Source organism: Myxine glutinosa, chromosome 9 (assembly GCF_964187855.1).
Source record: "Myxine glutinosa chromosome 9, kmMyxGlut1.1, whole genome shotgun sequence".
Lineage (NCBI taxonomy): Eukaryota > Metazoa > Chordata > Myxini > Myxiniformes > Myxinidae > Myxine > Myxine glutinosa.
In genome coordinates this window covers 22,426,877-22,453,245 of record NC_136269.1, presented here as the reverse complement: position 1 = coordinate 22,453,245, position 26,369 = coordinate 22,426,877, and the positions used below count along the sequence as shown (strand labels likewise).

At 43.1% G+C, this 26,369-nt stretch overlaps 1 protein-coding gene across 2 annotated transcripts in view; it reads right to left on the bottom strand.

Moving 5' to 3' along the window:
- Positions 1-26,369, bottom strand: part of EPRS1 (glutamyl-prolyl-tRNA synthetase 1) — an 82,929-nt gene that overhangs the window by 41,341 nt on the left and 15,219 nt on the right. For both annotated transcript variants that reach the window (XM_078784182.1, XM_078784183.1), the window contains exons 3-16: positions 24,381-24,480; positions 24,060-24,213; positions 20,129-20,292; positions 16,409-16,503; positions 14,846-14,972; positions 14,552-14,744; positions 14,161-14,332; positions 8,661-8,894; positions 8,413-8,497; positions 6,423-6,482; positions 5,871-5,981; positions 4,184-4,320; positions 3,021-3,228; positions 2,734-2,846 (exon numbers count right to left, since the gene is read on the bottom strand). In XM_078784182.1, coding sequence (XP_078640308.1) covers positions 2,734-2,846; positions 3,021-3,228; positions 4,184-4,320; positions 5,871-5,981; positions 6,423-6,482; positions 8,413-8,497; positions 8,661-8,894; positions 14,161-14,332; positions 14,552-14,744; positions 14,846-14,972; positions 16,409-16,503; positions 20,129-20,292; positions 24,060-24,213; positions 24,381-24,480 — 1,953 coding nt within the window. The remainder of the gene's footprint in view (positions 1-2,733; positions 2,847-3,020; positions 3,229-4,183; positions 4,321-5,870; positions 5,982-6,422; positions 6,483-8,412; positions 8,498-8,660; positions 8,895-14,160; positions 14,333-14,551; positions 14,745-14,845; positions 14,973-16,408; positions 16,504-20,128; positions 20,293-24,059; positions 24,214-24,380; positions 24,481-26,369) is intronic.

The following is a 26,369-nucleotide window of genomic DNA, read 5'->3' as shown; positions in this document are numbered from 1 at the left end:
CATAAATCCAAACTGCATTTCGTCGATCTTCACTTTCTTCCTTATCCTCCTCTCCAACACCCTTTCCAATACCTTCATTCCATGCTCCAATAACTTTATCGCTCGGTACGAGCCACAATCCAGAGGGTCACCTTTCCCCTTGTATTGAGGGACGAGGGTACTCAGTTCCCAATTCACTGGAATGCGGCCTTCTTTCACCACCGGATTACAGATCTCTGTCATTCTCTTCACACCCCAATTTCCCGCTGCCTTCAACATATCTCCCACAACTCCCGTCGGCCCTCCTGCTTTTCTACTCTTCAATGCTTTTATCGCTTCCTCAACTTAAAAGCATTGAAGAGTAGAAAAGCGGGAGGGCCGACGGGAGTTGTGGGAGATATTGTGGGAGCTCTCCACAACAAACCTTTCCTAAAGCTTAACCCCAGAGACCAAAAGAATGGAAACACTCAGTTGGTCAAACAATCACAACCTCAACAACACACAATTTAAATAAATACTTAAACACAAAACAACAACACATTTTGAGAAACCTCAACACAACTCAACAATACTCAACAAATACTAACTTTACATTAGTATCTTGATGAAAAACAAATCAAGAGGAAGCCACAAAGCATCTGAAAATGTAAAGCCCGTCCGCGTCCACTTTGTATTCAGACTTTTTTGTCCGATGCTAAACATGACGAAGACATTCGGTAGAGAGCATACCTCCGCCAGGCTGAACAGTTTACGTTTTGTATCTCACCGACAGGTCAGATCTGGATTCGGACCTGAACCAAAATCTAATCAATTCATCCCTGTCACACACCCAACCTAATCACCAGGTTTCAGCTGAATCCATCCATAACTTTTTGACATATCCTGCTCACAGACGGAGAGACAGACAAACGTGCGTCGATACATAACCTCTGTCCACCTTTATTGGCGGAGGTAAGAAAAATAACAGAACAGGTATCAGGCAGCAACAGCAAGTTCAGACAGGAATTGGGCCATAATTAGAACTGCAAAGATTGATCGATGAGCCATGAAAAAAGTTAAGTCATCTTTGATGTAGGAAGTACTTTTACAGTTCATTTTCCCCAATATGCCCTCCACATTGGTGTGAGAATTTCCTTTGCACTTCCCTTAAACCTGGATATCCGCTGTTGATGGCAATTGGGATGGTGAGGCTATCAGCATCTGAGCTTGTGTTAAAATTAGTTCAGACATGCTGTTTGAAAAAAAGTCACTTATCTGCTTCATCTATTTATCACATACCCCAGGTGAGACATCATGTCACCCATGACAAGTCCTGAATATTTCATATCTGAGAATCGCTACACTATTTCAGTATTCACCGTTTCATTTCATGAGAAAATGGCACTATTTTATGAGTGTTGTCAAAGAAGCTCTTAATTTGGCATGGATTTAGAATTCTGCCACAGTACCACATCCTACCCTTCTTCCTGCCTATGGTACACTGAATCCTGTGGTGAGGCAGTAGCTCTGAAAGAACTTCCCTTCTCTTCCTGGAAGGCAAATCCAACCAAAGGCAGTGTCAGTGTATTCCAAAAAGTCTGCAACAAGTGTGTGTCCACTCTCAAGAGAGCCAGAAAATAACATTTGTCCAGCCTTAAGAATGAACTTTCAAACTATCTCCCTCATCTAAAATCTGGTGGCACCTTGTTTAGTCCGTCTCTGATGTATGCTCCTCCTCCATCCCTTACCTTTTCAAATGGTGCCACAACCGACCCTGCTCGAGAGAAGGCTGAATGCCTCAATTCTGTTTGCTTCCAAATCTCGTGTCCTCAACCCCTCTCTTGGTACACACCCTTCCCTATTGTACCCACCTGTTCCTGGACCGTGTCGTTTGTACCTGAGAATGTGTAGAAGGTTCTTTCAACCCTTGACTCTGACTCCGCACCTGGACCGAAAGACATCAGCTCACGTGTCCGAGAAACCTGCTCTGCTGCTCTTGCGCACATCCTCTCTCTGCTCTTTTCACCCTATCATCTGCCCTCAGGCATCTTTCATCTGCTTGGTCATGTTTAGCATTCACCCCTGTCTAACTATAAACTAAAAGCACCTTGCACGTGTCACACACACACACCAAACCATTTCCAGCCACCCATAAACCATTTCCCACAAGTTGTGCACATTACAGTTCTAAAAACATCTTCCACACATCACGTGAACTCCGCTACCCACACGATTCGACATTCTTTTCGCAAGGTGTATTTGCAGTTTTTCTCAGCTGTATTCACAGGTTTTTGACCTGCTTCAACATTTACGGCCCTGTACTTCGCGTATTCGTGGTTTTCACGGGAGTTTTGATTTTCCCTTATGAATCACTAACTGCCAGAAACCTATCCCCCCCCCCCCCCCCCCCTTTCTCCCATTGAAACAATGCCTTCATATTTGTGGATACAACATTCGCGGCATTTTCCATGAACTTATCCCCCGTGCTGTATAGCATGGGATATACGTATATATACCATGCTGTATATCGTTTTGGCCTCATCTCTCAATGGTGATGAATCACTTGAAAATTAAAAAAATTCTCGTATCTGGATCCGGATCAAATAAATTCGTCCTTGTCACACATCCAACCTGCCCACCAAATTTAGTCCTAATCCATCCACAACCTTTTGAGATATCTGGCTCACAGAGAGACAGACAAATATGGAGGTGAAAACATAACCTCCATCCAACTTCGGTGGCAGAGGTAATGAAGTCAATCTCAGCTGGAGTCACCTGATGGCTTCCCAGGGTTGATCACAGATAAAGAAGCCCCTCCGCTGCAGCTGTATTCTGTCCCCTTTCTTCAGATCAATCATGCAAGGGTCTCCAATCATCTCTTCTTCTCGCTACAGAGGTGATGTTGGTGACATCCAAAAGAGACACAAAATATGGTGAATTAAAAACGAAACACCTTCGATTATCAAAAACAATGAGTAAAGGTCAATCGGGTAAATATCACAAGCTTAAAAAAAAAAATTACATTGCAGATGTAACAGTTAGAAAGTCACATATATAGTCACCTTGCTTTCCTTGTTGACGAAGTCCTTGAAGTCGTCATCTTTGCCTAAGACCGGCTTGGTGACGATGTGGTCAAAGTACACACATATGGCAGGCAATGGTCGAGACGTTGGAGTTTGTGCCAGCCAAGTCAGCTTAGCTGTTCCTTTGTAATCCGTGTCTTCAAATTGTGGCTCAGCCTCCAAAGAGGAAATATTTCCCTCCGAGTGTCTGCCATGAGAAGGAATAGGACGGCTGGATGTTTGCTCAGAAACAAACGAGGTACACTCAATGTTTTGGCCTGGCATTGATGCAAACTACAGGGCACCTGGTACATTATCAGCTCTGAGTAATGCTTGGGTGACTATAAACCAAGCAGTTGTGAATTTGTGAAAAGGGTCAAAGATTCATTTCTTGCTACCCACAAACTCTAGAATAATAACAATTAAAAAACTAGAACGGCACTCGGTAGAGCGCATACCTCCGCCCAGCTGAACAAGTTTACTGTTTGTATCCCACTGATAGGCCGGATCTGGATTCGGACCTGAACCAAAATCGAAGCGGCTTGTTCTTGTCACCTAACCAACTCATCCACCAAGTTTAGTCACAACTCATCCACAAAATTTTTAACTGTGTTAAATATGCTTTTTGCCCGATCTCTCAATGGTGAAGAACCACTTGCAATATCAAATAATTCTCGTATCCGAATCCATATTCAGATGTTCACCAAAATCGAATCAATTCGTCCTTGTCACACACCCAACCTGTCCATCAAGTATCGTCCAAATCCGTCCATAACTTTTTGAGATATCATGCTATATATCGGTTTTAGCTCCATCACTCAATGGTGAAGAATCACTTTAACAAAAACCAGTAGCTGGATCTGGATCTTCACCAAAATCTAATTATTTTGTCCTTGTCACATACCCAACCTCTCCGCCAAATTTCGTCTGAATCTGTCCACAACTTTTTGAGATATCTTGTTCACAAACAAACAAACAAACAAACAGACAAACAGACAGGGGTGAAAACATAACTTGGTGACGTTTTCAGGTGATGGAGGTAAAAATAAAATACTTTGGGGATGCATTCACACAGATGAGGATGATCAATTTTATCTGCCTCGCAATGACTATACAACGTAAACGTTTCGAGTATGCAGCTCGGTGTCACATGGGAAACAAACTTGTTGATCTTTTTGATAATCATGTTGCCCCAGTTGATGAAGGTAACTTTTTCATTCTCCTTTAAGGTCTCTGCATCAGCTCCGTCAATTAGGATATCTGGTCCATATGAAACAAGTTTCATCCCCACGTCCGGATTCTGGGAGCATAGGAAATGGAGGAGTTCGCAAAAAATCACGACGACACGCACGCACATGCATACACACACGCACATCTATCCAACATATATAGGACTGTGCAAAACGTTTGGGTTATTCCAATGATATTCATACTTTAGGGTAAATTCATTAAACTATCAGTAGTGATAAGTCATATGTTTATTGTAAATTAACAGCCTTTGTAAATGCATGTGAAACAAACTACTTTAAAAGTAAATAAAAGAAGTGTCATTTTCTAGTTTCGGCCAATATCTTTGCTTTCTTGAGCGACTTCCCATATACGACTGAAGCACTCTTCCAGGAATATTGTGCCAAATATCCTGAAATACATTCCACAGTTCTGTAAGGTTAGTTTGGTACCTCTTGTAATTGTCAGCTTTCAGGTAATCCCATATGACCTCGATACTCATGTCCGGACACTGGGATGGCCATTCTAGCCCTTGGAGCACACCAGCTGCAACCTTGTTCTCCAAATACTGTTTAACTATGTTGGAAGTGTGTTTTGGATCATTATCTTGTCGTAGTAAATAGCCCCGAGTGGGCTGACGGTCATCTCTTGAGGTTGTAGGTCAGACCTTTGCTGATTTGGGGGAACCCCATGATCCGAAATTGAAAATACCTAAGACAGAGCAATCGTCCCTGCAGACCATCGAGTAGGAGGGCTGTTTTGGGTCAGGGGGTAACGCCCCCTGGGATTCTCCATGATCCAAAAATCGGAATATCGAAGCCTGAGCGATTGTCTGGGCCATCGAGTTGAAGGCTGTATTGGGTTACAGAGCAATCGGTTGGTAAACAAGGGACGAATAGAGAGAAGCTGGAACAGTTCTTGGAGGATTGCGAGAGTTCTGAGAAGGGAGAGGAGCTTATGACATGCGAATGTTCGTGGAGGTCAGAGGAGTAGGGGAAAGAGCCTGGATCCGGTTGGGTTCAGTGCACTGAGGAGCTCGCTGTTTGTGATGAAAACTGGGATAGTTCTGAGGAGTTATGGGAGTGAGGGGAGCTTGAAGGAGGTCGTCCTACCTTCCTTGGCCCTGGTGCTGTTCTCGTCTTCCCCCATTGCCTGTTCATCATCCTGCTTGTCTCATCATCAACTCTTCATCCCTATTTATCGCCTGCTCTTCTTCATGACTGTCACCATCCTGCCCTGTGACCACCATCGTTAAGTCACCTAGTTGTGTCCCTCTCTCCATCTGTGCTTGTGACTGGAGTGAGGTGCCTTAGTTTTTACAGGATTTATTTTACCTCATTGTTTACCTAATTGCATATAGTTATTATTGAATTAATTTCCTCTTGCTTTTGTTGTTCGGGAATAAACCCGTTTGGTTTTTATAAAAGCTTTAAGGTTCTCGTTATTCTCAGTCCAGCGCGCACTAGCATAAAATCACCATCATCCGGAATGTCTCCACAGGAATTAAAACCGTTCGGCACATCGCGGGATTTTAACCTCCTGCCGCAACATGCTCGACGTTAGTTGAGCCGTTGACACAACAATATTATACTACCTCTCATCAGACATGAGGCAGAAACTCACCTTTGGGTGCTTGGGCACATCTTTCTTCTCTTCTTGAACACCATGCACCTTCACAGGTACCACTTTGTGACGTAAAATGGCAGTAAAGCGGGGTGCGATTGGGTCTATCACCTAACACATGGATGGGGTGAAAAAAAGAAGAAGAAATATCACCTGCAACTCAACAAACCAATTAGAGAAGTGACATCTCACCAACTCATTTGTACTCACCTCAAATTACTTTGAAAATAAAAATAATTAATATCTCAGTCATGATGCTGGGATCCCAGGTTCAAGCTCCACATACTGTGTTGATTTGTTTGTTGCCTAATATCCTTATAATTTTGCAAAAGTACATCAATATATCTTAATGCCCCTGATGTGCCCAAGCATACAAGTGTTTAATTGTTCACAGCATGCGATACATGTTGCTTCATGAACCACAGATCAGTTAAACATCTTTATGTTGTGAAAAGAAGCGTTAGCAATGATATTTCTCATTGAAATAGTAATATAAAACATCAATTGTACATAATACACGATCAGCCCCAAACAAACATTGGCAAAACTCACTTTCTTGTTAAAGGCCCATATCTTGTCCCACTCCATGTTCACTATAGCCTTGGATGATCCCTGTAGAAACAGTAAATATGAACTGTACAAGGAAAAAAGCAGACAATAAGATCTGATGTGTCCACTGGCAATCCCATCTGAGCACTTGGCTATTGATGTTTGTATCCCACTTTCAAATCGAACACACGACAGATATTTGTTCATAGTCTATGAAATGTCGATGTAATTCATGTCAAAGTACAATTGTCTACCAACTTGTTTGTCCTGCATGTGATTTACCATACAAGTGCCAAATTTTAATGATCATACAGTGCAAAAGACAAAAGTCATTATAAATGTATGACAGGTTGCGAGTTTCTTTTCCTGCGGATGCCAGCATTTTGGAAAACTTTTTTTTTATCTCTCCCCCTCTCCGAGTCACCAACTCTCTCTTGTTCACGAAACTTAAATTTTTATTTTCGCATTTTCACATAGCTCGAAGTATTTTACTTGTCAAGAAATAAAAAATAATTAATAAAGCGCTACTTCCATCATTGATTGGGATTATTATTTTGTTTTAATTGTGTATTGCAGAAAAACTGGACTGAAAGTCTAACAATGGCGTAGCTGGGCTTGTTTGCTACTTTTCAGTTGAAGAGGATAAGTATGACCTGGGTGGGGATAGCAGTCAGCATATCATGGAAGTATTACTTTTTTTTTGACTTCAGGCATGGTTCGTGAATCACTTGGGTAAAACTAGAACGACACTCTTCGACGTCACGATGTTGACCAATATGCCTCCGCACACATTGTTACATCATTATACATACTTGTACCAAGTTTGATTTAAATACATTCAGCTGTCCTCAAGTCTCACATTTTTACCTCACATGACCTCTGGCCTCACCAAAATCATCTCACTCCTCACCTTTGAAACCAAAATATAATTATCAGTTCATCTTTGCATCATAATATATACTTATACCAAGATTGGTCAAAATCACATCACTGGTTCACAAGGTGGTGTGGCAACAATCTTTTACTTAGCATGACCTCTGACCTTTGACCTCAAAATCTGTTTGTTCCTCCTTTCATCATTATACATACCTGTACCAAGTTTGAATTATATCCCTTCAGCCGTTCAGGTTATCAACCCATTACAGACTTTGACCTTTGACCTCTTGACCCCATAATCAAATCAGTTCATCTTTGCATCATAATACATATTTTACCAACTTTGGTCAGAATCCCATGGACTAGTTCACAAACTATCGCTGAAACATGATTTTTACCGAGCATGACCTCTTACCTTTGTCCTTTGACCTAGTGCCCCCACAATCTAATCAGTTCATCTTTACCTCATTATACATACCTGTACCAAGTTTGACCGAGATCTCTTCAGCCATTCTCAAGTTATCGCGGTAACAAAAACCTATCACGAACGGACAGACGGACGAACAACCCGAAAACATAATTCCATCTTCTGACACTGCTAGCGCCCATGCAGGCCTCTCCATACATCTGACTCAATCGGCCATGGATATCTGCAGCCGAGTTGTTCTCCTTCATGAGGAATTCAATAACTGCACATTGGTGGAACGATATGTTGTTTACAGCCATTTTGTCACAATGGATTGTGGAAACACCAGTGGTGTGGATGCCCCGAGACTGTGTTTATATTGGAGTGGATAGATGTCGCTAATAACTCGTGCTCTACTATATTTGACACAAATGTGTGGAAATCCACTGATGCTCATGAATTTTGGTACAGCTCTTGTATTTCAAGTCCAACATCAAGGCTGATGCGCAAAAGTGCACGTCAGAACAATTAATGTTTTGACAAAAGTACACAAAAGCACGAGATTAAAAAGGCCACCTGTAGATATCACTACAAGTATTTCACCTGGAGCAAAGTGCACCGTATACAAAGAAAACTGGGAAAACAAGTCTGTCGGAACAAATGCCTCCCGAAAATGCATTTCATTTCCTTATAGCACCACAGACTCTCTACCTGGGCTGCGATGAATTGTTTCAGTCCTTCAACGGTCATGCCTCGCCGCATAATACCACGCACTGTGGGGAATCGTGGATCTTCCCTGAACAACAACATAAACAATGCATCACGAGAAATAATCCATACACATCCTGTACAGTACATGTCTATGTCCAATGAACTAATACCAACCAATATCACCTTCATATTTCCTCTTAGCTACAGAAGTAAGCACTCATTTATACAGCCCCACAAGTATTACTCACCAGCCTTCCACAAGACCTTGCTCAACAAACCACGTGAGCTTGCGCTTGGAAAGCAAAGTGTTCATGAGGTTGAGCCGGCTGTATTCGTAAATGAATGGTTTCCTGATGCCCAGTTGCTCAATGAGCCAATAGTATTGCTCGTCCCGGTCGTGGTATTCCGTGGTACGTAGTGCATGGGTTACTCCCTCCAAACTGTCTACTATGGGGCATGCAAAGTCGTATGTTGGGTAAACCCTGAGAAGAAACACAGTTAAACACATTAAAATAATATAAAGAAAACTAAGAATTTGATGAGGATGCGATGGAAGTACATTTTATCAAGTAGATTACAAGTTATGAGCAAAGTACGGTTCCTGTTGCACTTCTCAACAACAACCTATCAATAATCCTTTGTTAAACTTGCTGCAGTACCTCGACATAAACTTGAGCTTCAATTTGGTTGCACCAAGTGGATACAACACATCCATTGCTCTCAGCAGTAGAGGAACAAAATGGCCACCAGATCTCAAAGCACACTCCCTTTTAGGTTTTTACAATCAAACACCTTCGTCTACGTGTATCTCCTTAATTCTTATTAGAATAAACGTAAAAGTAATTAAATGTGATCTTGGATATGCGTCTCTATAATGTCTGGACAGAGAAGTCTACCCTCCACTATTGTATGTGTCTAAAATTCTCAACCCTATTGACCCTTTATTTGACGTTTACCCGCAGGCCGCAAGCACTATCATAGGTTGGAAATATAGGGGCAATACCCATGACGCTCACCTGGTAGAATAAACAGTATACTGCACTGCTTAAAGGTATTTTAAACCAATTTCAATGGTTTCGAGAAGACAGGGCAGCATGTAGAATCATAACATAATCATAAGACTTTCAACAAACAAACAATTTTAAAAAATTAAAAACAAATATTTTAAAAATTGGGGGCGAAGCATCCGATACAGCCCTCCCCTCCCCCCACCCACACCCGAACCCCGTATACCTCCTCAAACCACAATTTTTATAATGCCTTGAACAAACATTGGTACATCACGAGTGATAAAGGTTGTCGTGAAGATTCATCGAAATTGTGTGTGTAGTTTCTGAGAAGAAAGCAAATACCTATTTTGGGGGGCAACAACCCCCCACCCACCCACCGTAAACCCCCAAAGGGGCAGATTATTTTTAGTGCCGTGAACAAACTTTGGCACAGCACAGGTGGTGAAGGTTGTGGTAAATTTTCATCGAAATAGTGTGTGTAGTTTCAGAGGAGAATGCAAATACCTATTTGGGGGGGGGTGGGGTCAAACCTAGACCCACTTTGACCCCCGGTAAACCCCATACCTATTTTGGGGGGCAACAACCCCCCACCAACCCACCATAAACCCCCAAAAGGGCAGATTATTTTTAGTGCCATGAACAAACTTTGGCACAGCACGGGTGGTGAAGGTTGTGGTAAATTTTCATCGAAATAGTGTGTGTAGTTTCAGAGAAGAATGCAAATACTTATTTGGGGGAGTGGGGTCAAACCTAAACCCACTTCGACCCCCGGTAAACCCCATTAGGCCCCGATTATTTAAATGCCGTGAACAAACTTAAGTCACAACACAACAAATATCATTGTTTACGGACAGACTGATGGACAGACGGACGAACGACGCACCATCGCATAAGCTCCCCTGCACTTCGTTCCAGGTGAGCTAAAAATGAATGTTGTCAACTCAACCGAGCCAACCGGGTCATCAGTGGCTGAAGGGTCGGGGAAGGGTTTCGCCCACCCACCGGCCAGGATGCAGACCAATGGCAGCTGGGAAAGGAAGGGTTAAGCACGTCATCAGTGCGGGTGGGGACTCTAGGAGGTAAAGGGCGGAGCGAGGGCAGAAGCAAAGTGGGGCTCTTGAGGAGAGCTGTGCGCTTCGCTTACTCCTGTCGCAGCCGACCCACGCCAGAGACATTAACTCTCCTCTACTCTACTCCGGCCAGAAACGGACTGTTTCCCTGCTAGAGCAGCCGGTACTTCGCTCATCCTGCGGTGCCATCCAATGCACAAGCGATAGACCTTTTACCAGCCCAGGGTAACACAAGACAGAAATACCATGTGGTGCCTTGCCTGTCACCTCATGGTTTTTCTGTCTTACGATTCTCTCTGTCTACCTCCTCTGGCATGTCTGATGGGCCCAGATAAGGCATAGATAATTAAGGCGTCCCATTCATCATTTGGTCCATGAGCATGTATGATCTGTACAGTTAAGAGGGTTTTTATTGCATTATAATTATTGTTATCGATTGCTTCTTGTAAATTCCCTGCCAGTACCATCATTTATTTCAAAGGGGAACCCAAACGCAGCTTTTTTCTGAAAACCATTACAAGTCATTAATCACGATCTAATTTGAAGGGTAGTTTTTTTGGTTTTTTTTGGCCAATCAGAAAGTGTTGAAAAAGCCCGAGTCAATTTTTCATTTCGCCAGTGACGTTACACCAATACACCATGAACCCACCTTGATCCAAATGGTGGATTTACATATAATAGAGAAACATTGTATTTCGAGCTCGGATTCTTCTGTCATTAGCAACTCTCAAGGTTCTCAGTATGTTGAAACTGATCAGTGAGATTGGGAAGAAGCTATTGAAAGTAAAATGAGTGATGGAAACACTTTTGGAGGAATTGTAGATCCGTATATTTTTGAGCTTTGTGCGAGTGATTCAGACGAACGTGTTGTAAGTGAAGAGGAAGATGGCGATGTTATGCTCGTAGTGCAGATGAAAACACCAGTCCATGTTTAATACAGATTGGTAAATTTTGTTTTTCCTTTCAATTGACAGTTTATCAGGCGTTTTGTATCAATTATTATTGATAAATCAGTTAATGACTGCAGAGAAATATGGCATGACACGTTACAGAACGGACTCAGCATGTACATGGCACGAACAAGCACGTACATGGCACAAACGAGCACGTACACGGCACAAATGAGCACGTACACGGCACAAACGAGCACGTACACGGCACAAATAAGCACACACCAGTACGAATCGGCACACACCGGCGTGAATCAGCACACACACCGGCGTGAATCAGCACACACACGAGTGTATCAGCACACTTTCGCGAGTTCGCGAGTATCGTGAGTATATTCGCGAATCAGCACACACACTAGCGCGAATCGGCACACACCGGCGCGAATCGGCACACACTCCGGCGTGAATCGGCACACACACCGGCGCGAATCAGCACACACACAGGCGCAAACTCGAACACCGCCGACAAAATGGGCGACGAATGCTTTGCCCCACCTTCACAGACTGACCCGATGTCCCGCATGTTACACGATCGTCCAGTTTCATACTTATCTGGAACGTCATTTGTGTCTGTGTGCATGCTGTCTCGTGTCATGTTGATGTCCGCACCCCAGGGGAGTGGGTATTGTGGGGGTATGGTGAAGGAGAGGTGTGGGATGGTTGTGGGTATTGTAAGCAATATAAATAACAGCAACGAAGGCTGGAAAGGCGAATGGTTCGGTGGATGTGTGGAGTATCGTTGAGAGAGAGGAAGACAAATGATGAATTGTGAAAGATGATGGGAATAGAGCCTGTGATGGATGCTGTGAAGAGAAACAGTTTGAGATGGTTTGGTCATGTGTTGAGGAAGGATGAAAGTGACTGGTTGAGAAGAGTGATGGAAATGAATGTAGAAGGAAGTAGAGGACGGGGAAGACCGAGAAAGACTTGGCTGAAGATGGTCGAAGAAGAAATGCGGGCAAGGGGGTTAACAAGGGGAGATGCAGAAAATAGGGCAAAATGGAGAAGATTGTCATGGGGACCGCAAGGCCAATCCCCACTCTTGCAAGGAAAATGGCCTTAAAATGTCTGTTGTTGTTGTTGTATAACTAACAGTTGATTGGGGATTGTGGAGGGGGGTGGTGTGGGTGTTGTTAGCTAGATTGGCGGTTGATGGGGGATTGTGGAGGGGAGGGGGATGGGATGTGTGTGGTGGTCGTGGATATTGTTAGCTAGGGTTGCGGTTGATGGGGGTTGAGGAAGTGGAGGGAGTGGATATTGTAGGGGTTGATGGGAGGTTGTTGGGGGATGGTGGAAGGCAGGTGTGGGGTGGTCGTGGGTATTGTTAGCTATCTAGGGTGACAGTTGATGAGGCATTGTGGAGAGGGGGTGTGGGCTGATGGTGAGTATTGTGGGGGATGATGAAGAGGGGTGTGGGATGGTCGTGGGTATTGTTAGCTAGGGTTATGGTTGATAGAGGATTGCGGGGGGGGGGGGGGGTGGGGGGCGGAGTGGTGCTGGTTGGTGTTACAGTTTCGAGTGATGTTTGTTTATTCTGCCCAATCGTGAAGGTGGCATCCTCTCTCTCAATCGCGGTGGATACCCACAAGATCTAGCCATCTCTGTTGTTTCATAACAGTTCTCTGTAACATGTTCCGAACACAAAAACGAATAATTTGTAGGCCCAAACCGGACTCGAGTATTTCAGACAAACCTCGTCCAATTCCTGGCAACCCTCGGATCTTTTGGCCATTGGTGTAGCATGAATCCATCTCGGTTTGTATTACTACAACCACCAAGGATGCATCGACCCGGCGTATTTGTAGAAATTCGAAAATTATTTGCTGTCCGAGTGAAATCGTACCGTGATGTAACCCATAAACAATACGGAAGCGGCGCTAAGCTTCATAGTGTGACATCATGGCTAATTGTGACGAAGAAGAGAATTCCAGCTTTATCACAAAATTACACAGTTATTAAATCAGAAAAAGACATCATATATATATTTTGTACGGTATCAAGGGATAGATTAGTGTCAAGGTGCTCTGAGCGTTTGCATTCCCCTTTAAATATACTTTGTCTCAGGTGAATTCTGATTCTTCTGGTGGCTTCATTTGGCTACAACGAGATCTGCTCAGGGTTGATTGGTTATGATCTTCATACCGCTGGACAAGATCGCATCACGTGACTAAGGCTCCCTTGGCCCAGATCAGATCAGTCATGTGATCACCTATCGGCATAGGGTTTGGCTGGCATGGCGGTTTAACCGATTTGGTAGCAGAGGTCAAAGGTCGTGATCCAATCCAAAGCCGTCAAATCACCTGACCTCTATTGTCGCTTTGATGCGACGTGCCAGATTCTAACCAGGTGACTGGGATACGTCCAACGACTGTAATAATATATATGATGGTGATCAAACATCCACCACCTCAACCATGAAATCCTACACCAGAAACACTTAGCTCCTGAGATGCTATTCCTTTCTATGTAGGTTACAATCAGTGTCACACATACACTTCACTCGTGGGAAAGATTCCTGAGTCCATCGAAATGGAAGTCGTGTTTTTGGCCCCAACATATTTTGTAAAGGAAAAACTTTTTCATTCCTATTAATACAAATTAGACGCATAACTTGAGAGCAGGAATGTGTTCATATTGCCATGACGTACAGAAATGTATCCTGATCTTTCTAAGAAATACATTTAAAAATATTTTTCATCCCACTCGGTCAACTGTCACCTGTAGTGTGTGCTGGTGCGTGGGTGTGGCTCGTTCTTGCAACGATACAGCGTAGGATCTCGGAGGCAGCCATTGTTGGATGACATGTCGATCTTTGAACGCAGACAGCAAGCTTGTCCATATTCTGTGCCGGCCTTCATTTCTTTCCACATCTCCAAGTTACGCTCTACACCTGACAGTCACCACACAGAGTTTAAGGAAAAACACATCTTGAAGACATTTCAAAATATTTTATAAAAACCATGGCACCAAAGACTCATACTGCAGATGAACCTATCAAAGCAAGACCATATCCCCTTGTCCAGATCACATCAAGTAAACATTAGTATAAAAACTGTACAAGAACTTCCACCCATCAATATCCGATCATCCCAAATGCGTTTTTTCTTACTGTTGTTCCTGTGCTTCGATTCCTGCCGCTGCTCTCGTTCCTGTTTCATCTTCTCGGCTGGTGTGTCGTCCACATACGCCTTCCCACTAATGATCATCTTTTCAGCCATCTCCAACATTACAGAGAAATAGTCAGATGTGTAGCTGAAGACATCAGGCTTTATATTTAGCCTCTCAACATCCTCCAGGATCACCTGTGTCATAAAATGGAGGCACGCAACATGAGAGAAGTGAAAAGGATGCGCTTGAGAACAAAGCATGGTGGTGTTGCGAGAGCAGAAAGTACTTTTCTTACTTTTTCAAAGTCTTCCTTCTCCTTGGCCGGGTTTGTATCATCGAAGCGCATGATGAATTTACCCTTGAACATCTGCTGGTAATGCTGATTCAAGAGGGCTGCCTTTGCATGTCCAATGTGCAGAAACCTACAGCAGTGTCAGCACAATCGTCAGGATAGTGGAGACTTAGCATTTCCACCATCATGAGCAACATGCACATGCACACCATTTAAATAAGAGGCCATATACAAATTTATACAAGCAAAGGCTATTGGGGGGCTTGCTATAAATGGAGAAACCTAATTGTGAAGAGGAAGAGTTGAAGGGAGGATAAGGGAGTGTCAAAGGAATGGAGAAAACAGCTAGAAGTATTGGAGACTAAAGAGAAGTGGGGCATAAAGGGGATGGGGGTTTATAAAAATTACCCACGTTACTTTGTGTACGCAATAATTAGATGTTCCCAAAGAAACACCTTCCTCTTGTATGATGCTCTGTGACAAAGAAGGGGGGAAACAGGAACTGAGAGAATTTGCAGGAATTTAATCAAAGATGCAAAATTAGGTTCTCTAACTCCATTAGTTGTGCTTTATGGTCAATTGTTTAACACAAGGAGTTTCATCTCATTGCAATTAACTGTATTACCACAAGAAAATAAACACAAAACTACAATTTGGAGTAATCATGAATTTTAACTTCTTTTTTAGCGCACCTGGAAGGAAGTTTAGGGGAGCCTATGCGATGGCGCGTCGTCCGTCCGTCAGTCAGTTAGTTAGTCCGTCCATCAACACTTGAAACTTCTTCTATGAAACCGCTGATGGGATTGCGACCAAATTAGGCATAAATGATATTTGTTGTGTTGTCACCAAAGTTTAATTTTTTTTTTGTCACTTTGGGGGTCTACGGTGCAGGTTTGAACCCCCAGAATCGGTGTTTGCTTTCTTCTCAGAAACTACACATGCAATTCTGATGAAACTTGACCACAACCATAATCACCCTTGTTGTACTAAAGTTTGTTCTTGGCACTAAAAAAAAATAATAATAATAATAATAAGTGACTACGGTTGTCTATGGGGGGGGGGGGGGGGGTGCTTGTCCACCAAAATAGGTATTTGCATTTTTCTCAGAACCTACACATAATTTTGATGAAATTTCACCACAACTTTCATCATCCATGATGTACCATTGTACCAATGTTTGTTCAAGGCATTGAAAAGATTGGGGTCTGAGGAAGTACATGGGGTGGGAGGGGTTGACTCCCAAAATAGGCATTTTTTTGTTTGTTTAAACTTTAAAGTCTTACGATTGTCTTAGTATGATTCTACATGCTGCCCCATCTAATAGCAAGCATTGAAATTGGTTTAAAATACCATTCGTCAGTACAGTATACTGTTTATTCTACCAGGTGAGCGAGCACCATGGGTATTTATTGCCCCTACGTTTGTTTTTTCCTTTGCCCGAGCACTATTAAGACAGGTCACTCATGGCCGATATTTGTCACCTTCAACACCACATTTTACCCCTCACGATAGACTTGCCCGAAAATCCTTCTGTCTCCCAATCCCTTCCCCCAAAAATGGTCTCACCCGCTGGCCTCAGGTGGGAATCGAACAACCACTTTGCCCATCTCAGCTCCAGGTAGTTCAACAAACTTTGCACGATCTTCTTGCTTCTCTTTACTCTACAAGATGGAAGATGGGAATAAACAATCAATTAAAGGAGCATGATTACTTGGGATGGTCTTCCATGATGGAAAAGATCCATCCTCAAACAAACATATGCTTTCAAGAATCTAAAGTACAATATATATGTATGTATGTATGTATGTATGTATATACAGTCACGTGAAAAAGTAAGTACACCCCATGTAAAGTTTTGATTTTTTCAATATATTTCAACATACAGCTATTTGATCTTCATTTCAACAGTATTGATAGACAAAGGTGATATAATATAACAAATATCATGAAACATTTACATTTTGATGTCCATTGTATAATTTAAATAAACATAAATGCAAATTTCGCATGTGGAAAAAGTAAGTACACCCCTACATTTATCACTACTTCAAATACCTAAAATTAGAATCAGGTGCACCAGCTCAGGTGCAAATGATTAGAACATCGTTAGAGAGGATCTTGGAGGAACCTGTCTTATTTAAACCTCAGACATTTAGTTTGGTTTGCTCTTTGTTGTTGAAGTGTGCGGCGTCACCATGCCGAGATCAAAAGAGCTCTCTGAAGCCTTCAGAAAGAAGGTTATAGATGCCTACGAGTCTGGAAAGGGATTTAAAAAGATCTCCATACAATTTGAAATCAATCATTCGACTGTCCGGAAGATCATCTACAAGTGGAGAAGATTCCAAGCAACTGCCAACTTGTTCAGGCCAGGCCGCCCCAGCAAGTTCAGCCTGAGAGCAGACCGCAAGATGCTGAAAGAAGTCTCGAAGAACCCCAGAATGTCATCACGGGACCTACAGGTAGCTCTTGCCACTGTTAATGTCAAAGTGCACGAGTCTACCATTAGAAAAAGGCTGCACAAATTTGATCTACATGGGAGGTGTGCCAGGTGGAAACCTTTGCTGTCCAGAAAGAACATCAGGGCAAGACTAAAGTTTGCCAATGAACACCTAGGCAAAGACTAGCACTCTGGAACAATGTGCCCTGGACAGATGAGTCAAAGGTAGAGCTATTTGGCCACAGTACCAAAGACATGTTTGGCGAAAACCAAAGACAGCATTTGACCACAATAACCTGATACCAACTGTAGAGCATGGTGTTGGAAATATTATGGTTTGGGGCAACTTTGCTGCATCAGGGCCTGGGCAGCTCACCATCATAGAATCCACTATTAATTCTTCATTGTACCAGAAGGTAATTGAGGATAATGTGAGGCCATCTGTCGGAAAGTTGAAGCTCAACCGAAGGTGGATCTTGCAACATGACAATGACCCTAAGCATATCAGTAAATCCACCAAGGAATGGCTGAAAACAAAGAAATGGAGGGTTCTGGAATGGCCAAGTCAAAGCCCGAAACTAAATCCCATTGAGATGTTGTGGGGGGATTTGAAACGAGCTGTGCATGCAAGAAACCCCTCAAACATCGCACAGCTGAAATAATTCTGCATGGAGTGGGCAAAAACTTCTCCCAGTCGATGTCAGAGACTGGTAGACAGTTATAAGAAATGCCTACTTGAGGTTGTTTCTGCCAAAGGGGGCAATACCACTTATTAGAGCCAAGGGTGTACTTACTTTTTCCACATGTGAAATTTGCATTTATGTTTATTTAAATTATACAATGGACTACAAAATGTAAATGTTTCATGATATTTGTTATATTATATCACCTTTATCTATCAATATCAGTGAAATGAAGATCAAATAGCTGTATGTTGAAATATGTTGTTGAAAAAGTCAAAACTTTTCACCCCATGTACTTACTTTTTCACGTGACTGTATAATTATATATATATTTACACACCAAACATCTAGAACGGCACTCGGTAGAGCACATACCTCCACCAGGGTGAATAGTTTATGTTTTGTATCTCACTGATAAACCGGATGTGGATCCAGATCTGCCCAAAATCAAATAGTGTTGTTATTGTCACATAACCTACTCATCCACCGAGCTTTGTTATAACTCGTTCACAACTTTTTGAGATATTATGCTATGTATCGTTTTTGGCCCCATATCTCAACAGTGAAGAATCACTTTATATATTAAACAATTATCATATCCAGATTCAGATCCAGATCCAGAACTTCACCAAAATCAAATAAATTCTTCCTCGTCACATACGCAACCTGTTCACCAAGTTTTGTCTGAATCCGTCCACAACTTTCTGAGATATTCTGCTCACAGACAAACAGACAAACTGACAGCAGACACGGGTAAAATCATAACCTCGGTTCACCTGCGGTGGCAGAGGTAATAATATATATTATTAAATTTCATTATACATTATTCAATGTCATTACTTATACATGATGAAAGAAAGGACCAAATATATTCCAAACTCGTGACCAAAAGATATTGTTGCGGTTTTAGAACCCACACTTTTGTAAATAAATAACTCTTGTAAATATGACATTAAAGGTTAAAGGTAGCACCCTTAGTTAGTCCACAAGCAACACGTAGGCCACCATAGGAACTCAGTTATTTCCTTATTATGTGTTTAGATAAGGCAGTTTCCAATAGTTGAATCTGCGTTGCATCAATCAAATCAGGAGTAGGCCCTTTCGTTCATTTTGCGACCTCTCTCCAAATTCTGTTACGCGCCTTGGTTAACGTTCGCACAGGCGCCGCCATTGACCATGCGGTCAGCTCGAGGGAGAAGGGGGCGGAACGCCAAGGACAAAGTGTGGCCTGTCAACTAGTCATCAAAGGCGTGGCCGGTAAGCCCCCAACAGCCAACTAGGGCTGATGAAATATCACTGGCGGGCGTGGCTTGATGAAACGCAGAGTGATCTTGAAGCGCGATATATAAGCGCGAGCGCAAAAGGCCTCCGACAGACTTCTTTCAGGGACTTCTTGCGTGAAGGACTTGACTTGACTGTCACGGACTTCTTTGTATACGAGCTTGATTACAAAAGGCGCCTTATTGAAGGACATGAGCCCACCCCCCCCCCCCCCGCTATATGTAAGGGCCGCTTGCGTCGAACGATATGCGCGAAGCTGCCTGCCGGGTTTTCGGCCGCTGGACTGGAGACACCTGGAGCCGGACCCCATCGCCTGGACCATCTGCCTGGACCTTCGACCCTACCAGCTACAATCCCGTGATTGTGTATGTTTGTCTGGGGTCGTAAGTTAAGACTGTGTGGTTAAGCCTGCCCTGTGTCTTGCTTCTTCTTCTTCTTCCTGTACATTCTTTCCTTTCCTCTTCTTTTTGGTTGTAAATAAATTTACCTTGTTCTTTCTTGGTTTTTCCCTAATCCGATCGCCTCCGTCCTTTCTTTCCATTGAGTACCTGTGGCACGATTTCGGAACCGCTATAATCGGGTGTAGTCATTGTTAACGGCTCGGACCGCGGATTGCTAACCGCTCGGCATTTACCATCATGTCCGTGGTTCGAGCAGGAGTTATTTCCCTGCTTTACGGTCGGGTTAGTAAGTAGGTATTTGGGACTACATTGACCAATGACCCTAGCTAATACCGACCGGAAGGAGCGTTATAACTTCTAAGGACTCGGGTCGGTCAGTCACAGACAAGGGGATTAACCCCCCCTTGATAAGGGGAGCACCGACCCCCGAGATCCGTAACAATATAATGAAGAATGAGGTTTGTAGCAATAAGTGCAATATTACCTTAGTATGACTACCTTGCCCCACAGGGAGGCTGGAGGCAACCCTGTTTCCCCATTGAGAGGACACGGCATTGAAAGGTGGTAGTGACGAAAGGAAAATGAACCACCGCCGGACATGTTGTGGTGCTTGGCCATTCTCCTGTGCTGACTGCCACATGTTGTTACCTAGAACAGGCAACAATGCATTCATATAATACCGTATATAATACCATAATATTCATAGACCATTCATATAAGGCAACTAACATAACCGTGTTCCAAAACGTTACAACATTAATGTGCACGCACTTCCTAGTTTCACACCATTATATGGTACCTATAACGCCAACCAAAATCATGGGGGCAATACCCCTGGCGCTTACCTGGTAGAATGAACAGTATACTGCACTGAATAAAGGTATTTTAAATCAATTTCAATGGTTTCTAGAAGACAGGGCAGCATGGAGAATCATACTAACAAAATCATAAGACTTTTAACAAACAAAAAAATACCTATTTTGGGGGGCAACCCCCCCCCCCCACTCCTCCTCCCACTTTGTGGGGGGTCAATCCCGGACCCACTTTAACCCCTGATAGACCCCCTTAGACATCGATTTTTTTTAATGCCGTGAACAAACTTTAATCACAGCACAACACATATCATTTGTGCTAAATTTGGTCGCAATATCATAAGCAATTTACAGAAATCTGATTTACAGAAAGAGCTATGACCAAGCATTTATGTATTGTTACTGATCTAGTCTACGAGGTAAAATGGGGAATATATTAGAATAGTTATTTCAAAGTAAGTGGTAGTGCAAGTGTGATGAAGTTCCGGTATATATAGAGTACTAGGGCATGCCCGTACTATATCTATATCTAAAATTATATCCCCCCCCCTCTATTTACATGAAATGGTTTGGTCCAAAGCGAACAGCTTGCGAGTACGGTGACAATCCCCCCCCTCTATTTACATGAAATGGTTTGGTCCAAAGCGAACGGCTTGCGGAGTTTGGTAAAGAAATCGCCATAGCATGCACAAACGCGCAGGAAAGCGAAAGAATCGCAAATTAGTTTTAATTAGTTTTAAAACATCGTTTAACGCCAACATAGCGGCAACATAGTTTGCCAACGTGAAATAAATGAATACGCTCTCAAATGTGCCGTCCGAGGCAGAGTCTGTTCGCCACGTTCGGCACACGTGATAGCTCGCTGCTCTCTGATTGGTTGAATCGTTTTTTGGACATAGCTCGGTAACTACTTCTCCGATTAATATGAAACCTTGAAAAGGCACATCCTCGGGTCCCCAGCAATATACCTGGCAAGTTTAAAGTATATCGGACCCGTGGTTGTCGAGAAACAGCGGTCACAGACATACAAACATACAAACATACACACAGAGATAACTGGAATTATAGATAGATGTCGAGCACGCGTTTGGAAACATTTCATCCCCGTCCCCTTACACCCGACAGTACCGCTGCCTAAACCACACCTCCCCCTTGCCCACATTCTTAAACCTTCCCCGACATACATTTGTCCTTGTGTGGAATTTTCCTTAGCCAACAGCCAATCAGCACGCTCCATGAGCGAGATTACCACATGGCAATCGAATGGGCTAGTACGGTTTGACGGCCCCTGCAGGACGTTATAAAAGTACACACGCTGCGTGCGTTGTTCTTCTTCTGTCTTGGGACCATGGTTGGCTGGTAGCTCACCACTGTTCATTGTTAGAGAGATTCTGGTGGTTCAGGTTCGTGGTACAGGTCGTGGTTCGTTGAAGAGTTAGTGTGATGGGAATGTAGGTGACACCGGTCCACAAGATGCAACAAGCACAAGCCCTGCACCAGATCGCTGCACACTCGAATGAGGACCCACACAAGGTGTGAGAGCATTACTGCATGAAACAGGGTTTTCTCTTTGTATCGTCATTTACCTTTTCTGTCTCCTGTTTCCCGAATGAACATTAAGGTGTATTTGTTAAGCCATCTTAGTTTTGAGTTGGATGGGTGCAATTTATTCTTCATTCATCGTTATTGTCTGTGATCACCTCTGTGGGACTGGGTTCTTCTTTCTCCTCTTTTATCCCTGTAGCAAGTTCCCATTTTAATGAGCTTGAGTAATCTTTGGGAACGGGAACCATAGTGCTTGGAGGATTGGATTATTAACCCTTAAGATGGGCAGATTTACTGACATGCCTTACGCGCCTCAACAAGGATTGCCAAAAGGCTTCACTGAGCCATCTTCCTGGCAGATCCACCACGGTAGTTGCATTCAGAGACACAGATTTGCACAAAAATAATTAAAATGAAGATATTTTCATCGCATTATCCAAACCATGTGACCTATGTCATAAGTTTAATATCTCAATACAAATGGGTCATAGTTCATGTGCATGCAATTTCAGATTTTTAGGATAGGCATTCAATTAAAACATGTGTGGCTTCAATGATGATGTCATCATTATCATGCTTTTGTTACCAATTGGGAATACTTGACAATGTGCCAAGTTTCAATTTTTTCCATTCAGCGGTTTCCAAGAAATATTTTTTTAATTATTTGTGTTTAATCCTAGATGGCTGCCATACCACGTGACCTATGACATCACGATTATCATAAAAACATTCTACATGGGTGTCACTCCTACCCTGAAAGTTTCGTCTCAATCGGACAGGTGGTTGCTGATAAAAACAAGGTTTAGCCTGGCCGGATGGACAACCCGAAAACATAATGCCTCCGGCCACCTTCGGGGGCGGTGGCATAAAAATACCCTGAAAAGATCAAAATTGCATCAACGTATACTTGATGCACCATTCATTACTTCCGCCACCAAAGGTGGATGGAGGTTATGTTTTCACCCCTGTCTGTTTGTTTGTTTGTGAACAAAATATCTCAAATAGTTGTGGACGGATTCAGACGAAATTTGGCAGAGAGGTAGCGTATGTGACAAGGACGAAATGATTAGATTTTGGTGAAGATCCGGCTTCGCATATGGATCTGTGAATTTTTTAAGTGATTCTTCACCATTGGGAGATAACAGCCAAAACCTATACATAGCAGGATATCTCAAAAAGTTGTGGACGGATTTTGACGAAACTTGGTGAACCGGTTGGGTGTCTGACAAGGACAAATAGATTCGATTTTGGTGAAGATCTGAATATGGATTCGGATATGAGAGTTATTTAATTTTTTAAGTGATTCTTCACCATTGAGTGATATGGCCAACCAGGCGGAGGTATGCTCTCTGATTGCCGTTCTAGTTTGCATGCGTTTTCATCAACTGCACGTTAAAAAATTGTGAGCACCCCCTTGTTTGGGGACATTGCGATTCTTGCTCAGATACATATTTGTAACTCATCTGTGGTATTTTTTTTAGATAATCCCCAACCTTGTTGCATTAAAATCGAAAAACAAGCACATATTCACTCAATGCACCATGGTCGAGGGTGAAAATGTATCCTCCATCCACCTTCGGTGACAGGTAACCAGCAGATAACCCCGTTCCACTGGGCTGTTGTAAGGGAATGAGTTCCCAATGGAATGTGGAATATTTAGGGAGTTTGCTATGAATGTCCTTTGACAGCATAATAGTCACTGTTACGACTGTTAAGGTTTCTTGGTGAAGTAAATGGACGAAAAGGTTGATGAATACGTTGGATAAAAATGACCAAATAGTTTTTTTTTAGTTCTATTAAGTGTGGGAACCAGTGTCTCCGAGCTTATACATTGCCCATGTGCGCAGCCGAGCCACAAAAATGCATGAATATCGATATTCATAGGATCTCTGCATGCACTGTCCCAAGAGCTTTAAACGAGGTATAATTCAGAAGTATATGTGCTGTGGTTAAGGTATTTACCCCGTTCAGACACAATCGCGCAATTTGCATTTGTACAAATACTGCATATAGATACAACCAACAGATTGCTCTTGCGAAACTCTTTAGTGTCCCCACCTGTAAGAGCGGCCCAAACAGCAAAGTCTGCTAAGGTTAGTGCATGGCCCACAAGGTATGAACGGAGACTGAGGTTGTGCTGGAGAGCAGCTAGAGCACGAGGAAACTCTGTAGGGTCAGCCAACCTATCGGCAAAATCTAACCAGTGATCAACCTGCAAACACATCGATGGGATCATGCAAAAACAGGTGGCCATTTTTTTTTACAGTCCCTATGTCGATATGTAACCTGTTCTCTCCACCCTCTACTATAAACCTTTCCCACTACGTACATCTGCTCTTTATCAAATCCGTCCATTCACTCTCGCTACCCTCTGCAAACCTCTACTTGCTCCAACAGGTTTCCTCCATAGAGTCCATGCTTTTGGTTCAGACGAGCAATGTAGCGGCAGATGGAATTGGAGGTGTTGAATGTCGTTCTCCTACAGTGAAGGAAGGGGAAATAAATAACTTGAAACCAACCAAGCCTAACATGATACACAAAACTAAAAGCATATGCAGTTAAAGGCAAACGTCTGTACCGATATAGCCGACACCGTTTCACAACGATTTATTTTTATTATTATTTCCCTGCAATAGTCACAAGTGGGCAGAGGAGAGGATGCACATGCACAATACCACCTACCTAGCTATCCCAGTTATCGGCCTTTGGATAGTTCTGTAACCGTTGAAACTGATTGGCCGCCCATCGGAGCAAACTCTTCAATATAATAATTAATAATAATAATAATAATAATAATACATTTATTTTATATAGCGCTTTTCAAGAAGCCCAAAGACGCTTTGACAGAGTACAAAAAACAAGTGCAAAAAGACAAAAATAAATAGGTAAATAATCAAAGCAAAAGGAAGGAGAAGGAGAAGAGATAGTCAGGGGTTAAATGCTGTGGGTTAAATGTTGAATGCAGTGTTGAACAGGTGGGTCTTGAGTGATGTTTTGAATGTGGTGAGTGAGGAGGAGTCTCTGATGGTGTGAGGTAGTGAGTTCCAGAGGGTGGGAGCAGCGATGGAGAAGGCCCTGTCCCCCCAGGATCTGAATTTGGTCTGGATGGGGGGGGGGGGGGGGGGGGGGGGGGACAGGAGGTTGGCGCCAGCAGAGCGGAGGTTGCGGGTTGGAGTGTGTCTGGAGAGGTCAGTCAGGTAGGATGGGGCCAGGTTATGGAGGGCTTTGTAGGTCAAGAGGAGGATTTGTACTGGATTCTCTGGGGGATGAGGAGCCAGTGAAGCTTATAAAGGACGGGGGTGATGTGGTCACGGGTCCGGGAATGGGTGAGTAGACGGGCAGCGGAGTTCTGAATGTATTGGAGTGTATTGATGATTATTGAGGGTGAACCATAGAGGAGGCTGTTGCAGTAGTCCAGACGGGAGGTGATGAAGGCGTGGATGAGGGTTTCTGCAGCCGTGGAGGAGAGGGATGGACGGAGACGGGCGATGTTTTTCAGGTGAAATATAAACCACCTTTAACAAACCACCTTTAGAGGCCATTTTTCCCCGCAAGCGGGGGTTGGCCTTTTTCGGGAACCGTGGTTGTTGTTGTTTTTTGGTCCCCTTTTTGAAGCAATGTTTTACGGCCGGATGCCCTTCCTGACGCCAACCCTTTTTGCCGCCTTTAACGACAAGCAGGGAATTACCAGTGAACTGGTACTCAATTTGCCGACCTCGGAAAGATGACAGGCTGAGTCAACCCCCCTGGCGTTAATTCAGCGATCGACCGGGATTCGAACCCAGGATCCTAGGATCCTAAGCCGGCACCCTAGCCGCTAGCCCAACACCAGGGCCCAAAACCAGGATGTTTTTCAGGTGAAATATACCAAGTAATAATAACTTCTAGCTCTCATTTTCGTTACATTCAGAAAATGACTCCATAATCCTATTCCTACCACAACCTCAAACACTGGACTTGTACCTATTTTGTCAACCTCCTTTAATATCAAATACAGTATGCCAATGAAACCCTCAAGTGATAATTACCTCCTCCACCAAAGGTGGATGGAGGTTGGCAGTCTGTGATCAGGACATCTCAAAAAGTTGAGGACGGATTCAGACGAAACTTGGTGGATATGTTGGGTGTGTGACAAGGACAAATCGATTATATTTTGGTGAATATCTGGATTCGGATCTGGATACAATCACTTTTTAAATTTTTAGTGATGTTTCACCATGAAGAGATGGGTCCAAAATGAAACATGTGCAGCATGATATTTCAAAAGGTTGTGGACAGATAATGACAAACCTTGGTGGATGAGTTGGGTAGGTGACAGTAACAAGCCGATGAGATTTTGGTGGGTGACAAGGACAAATAGTCTGGATG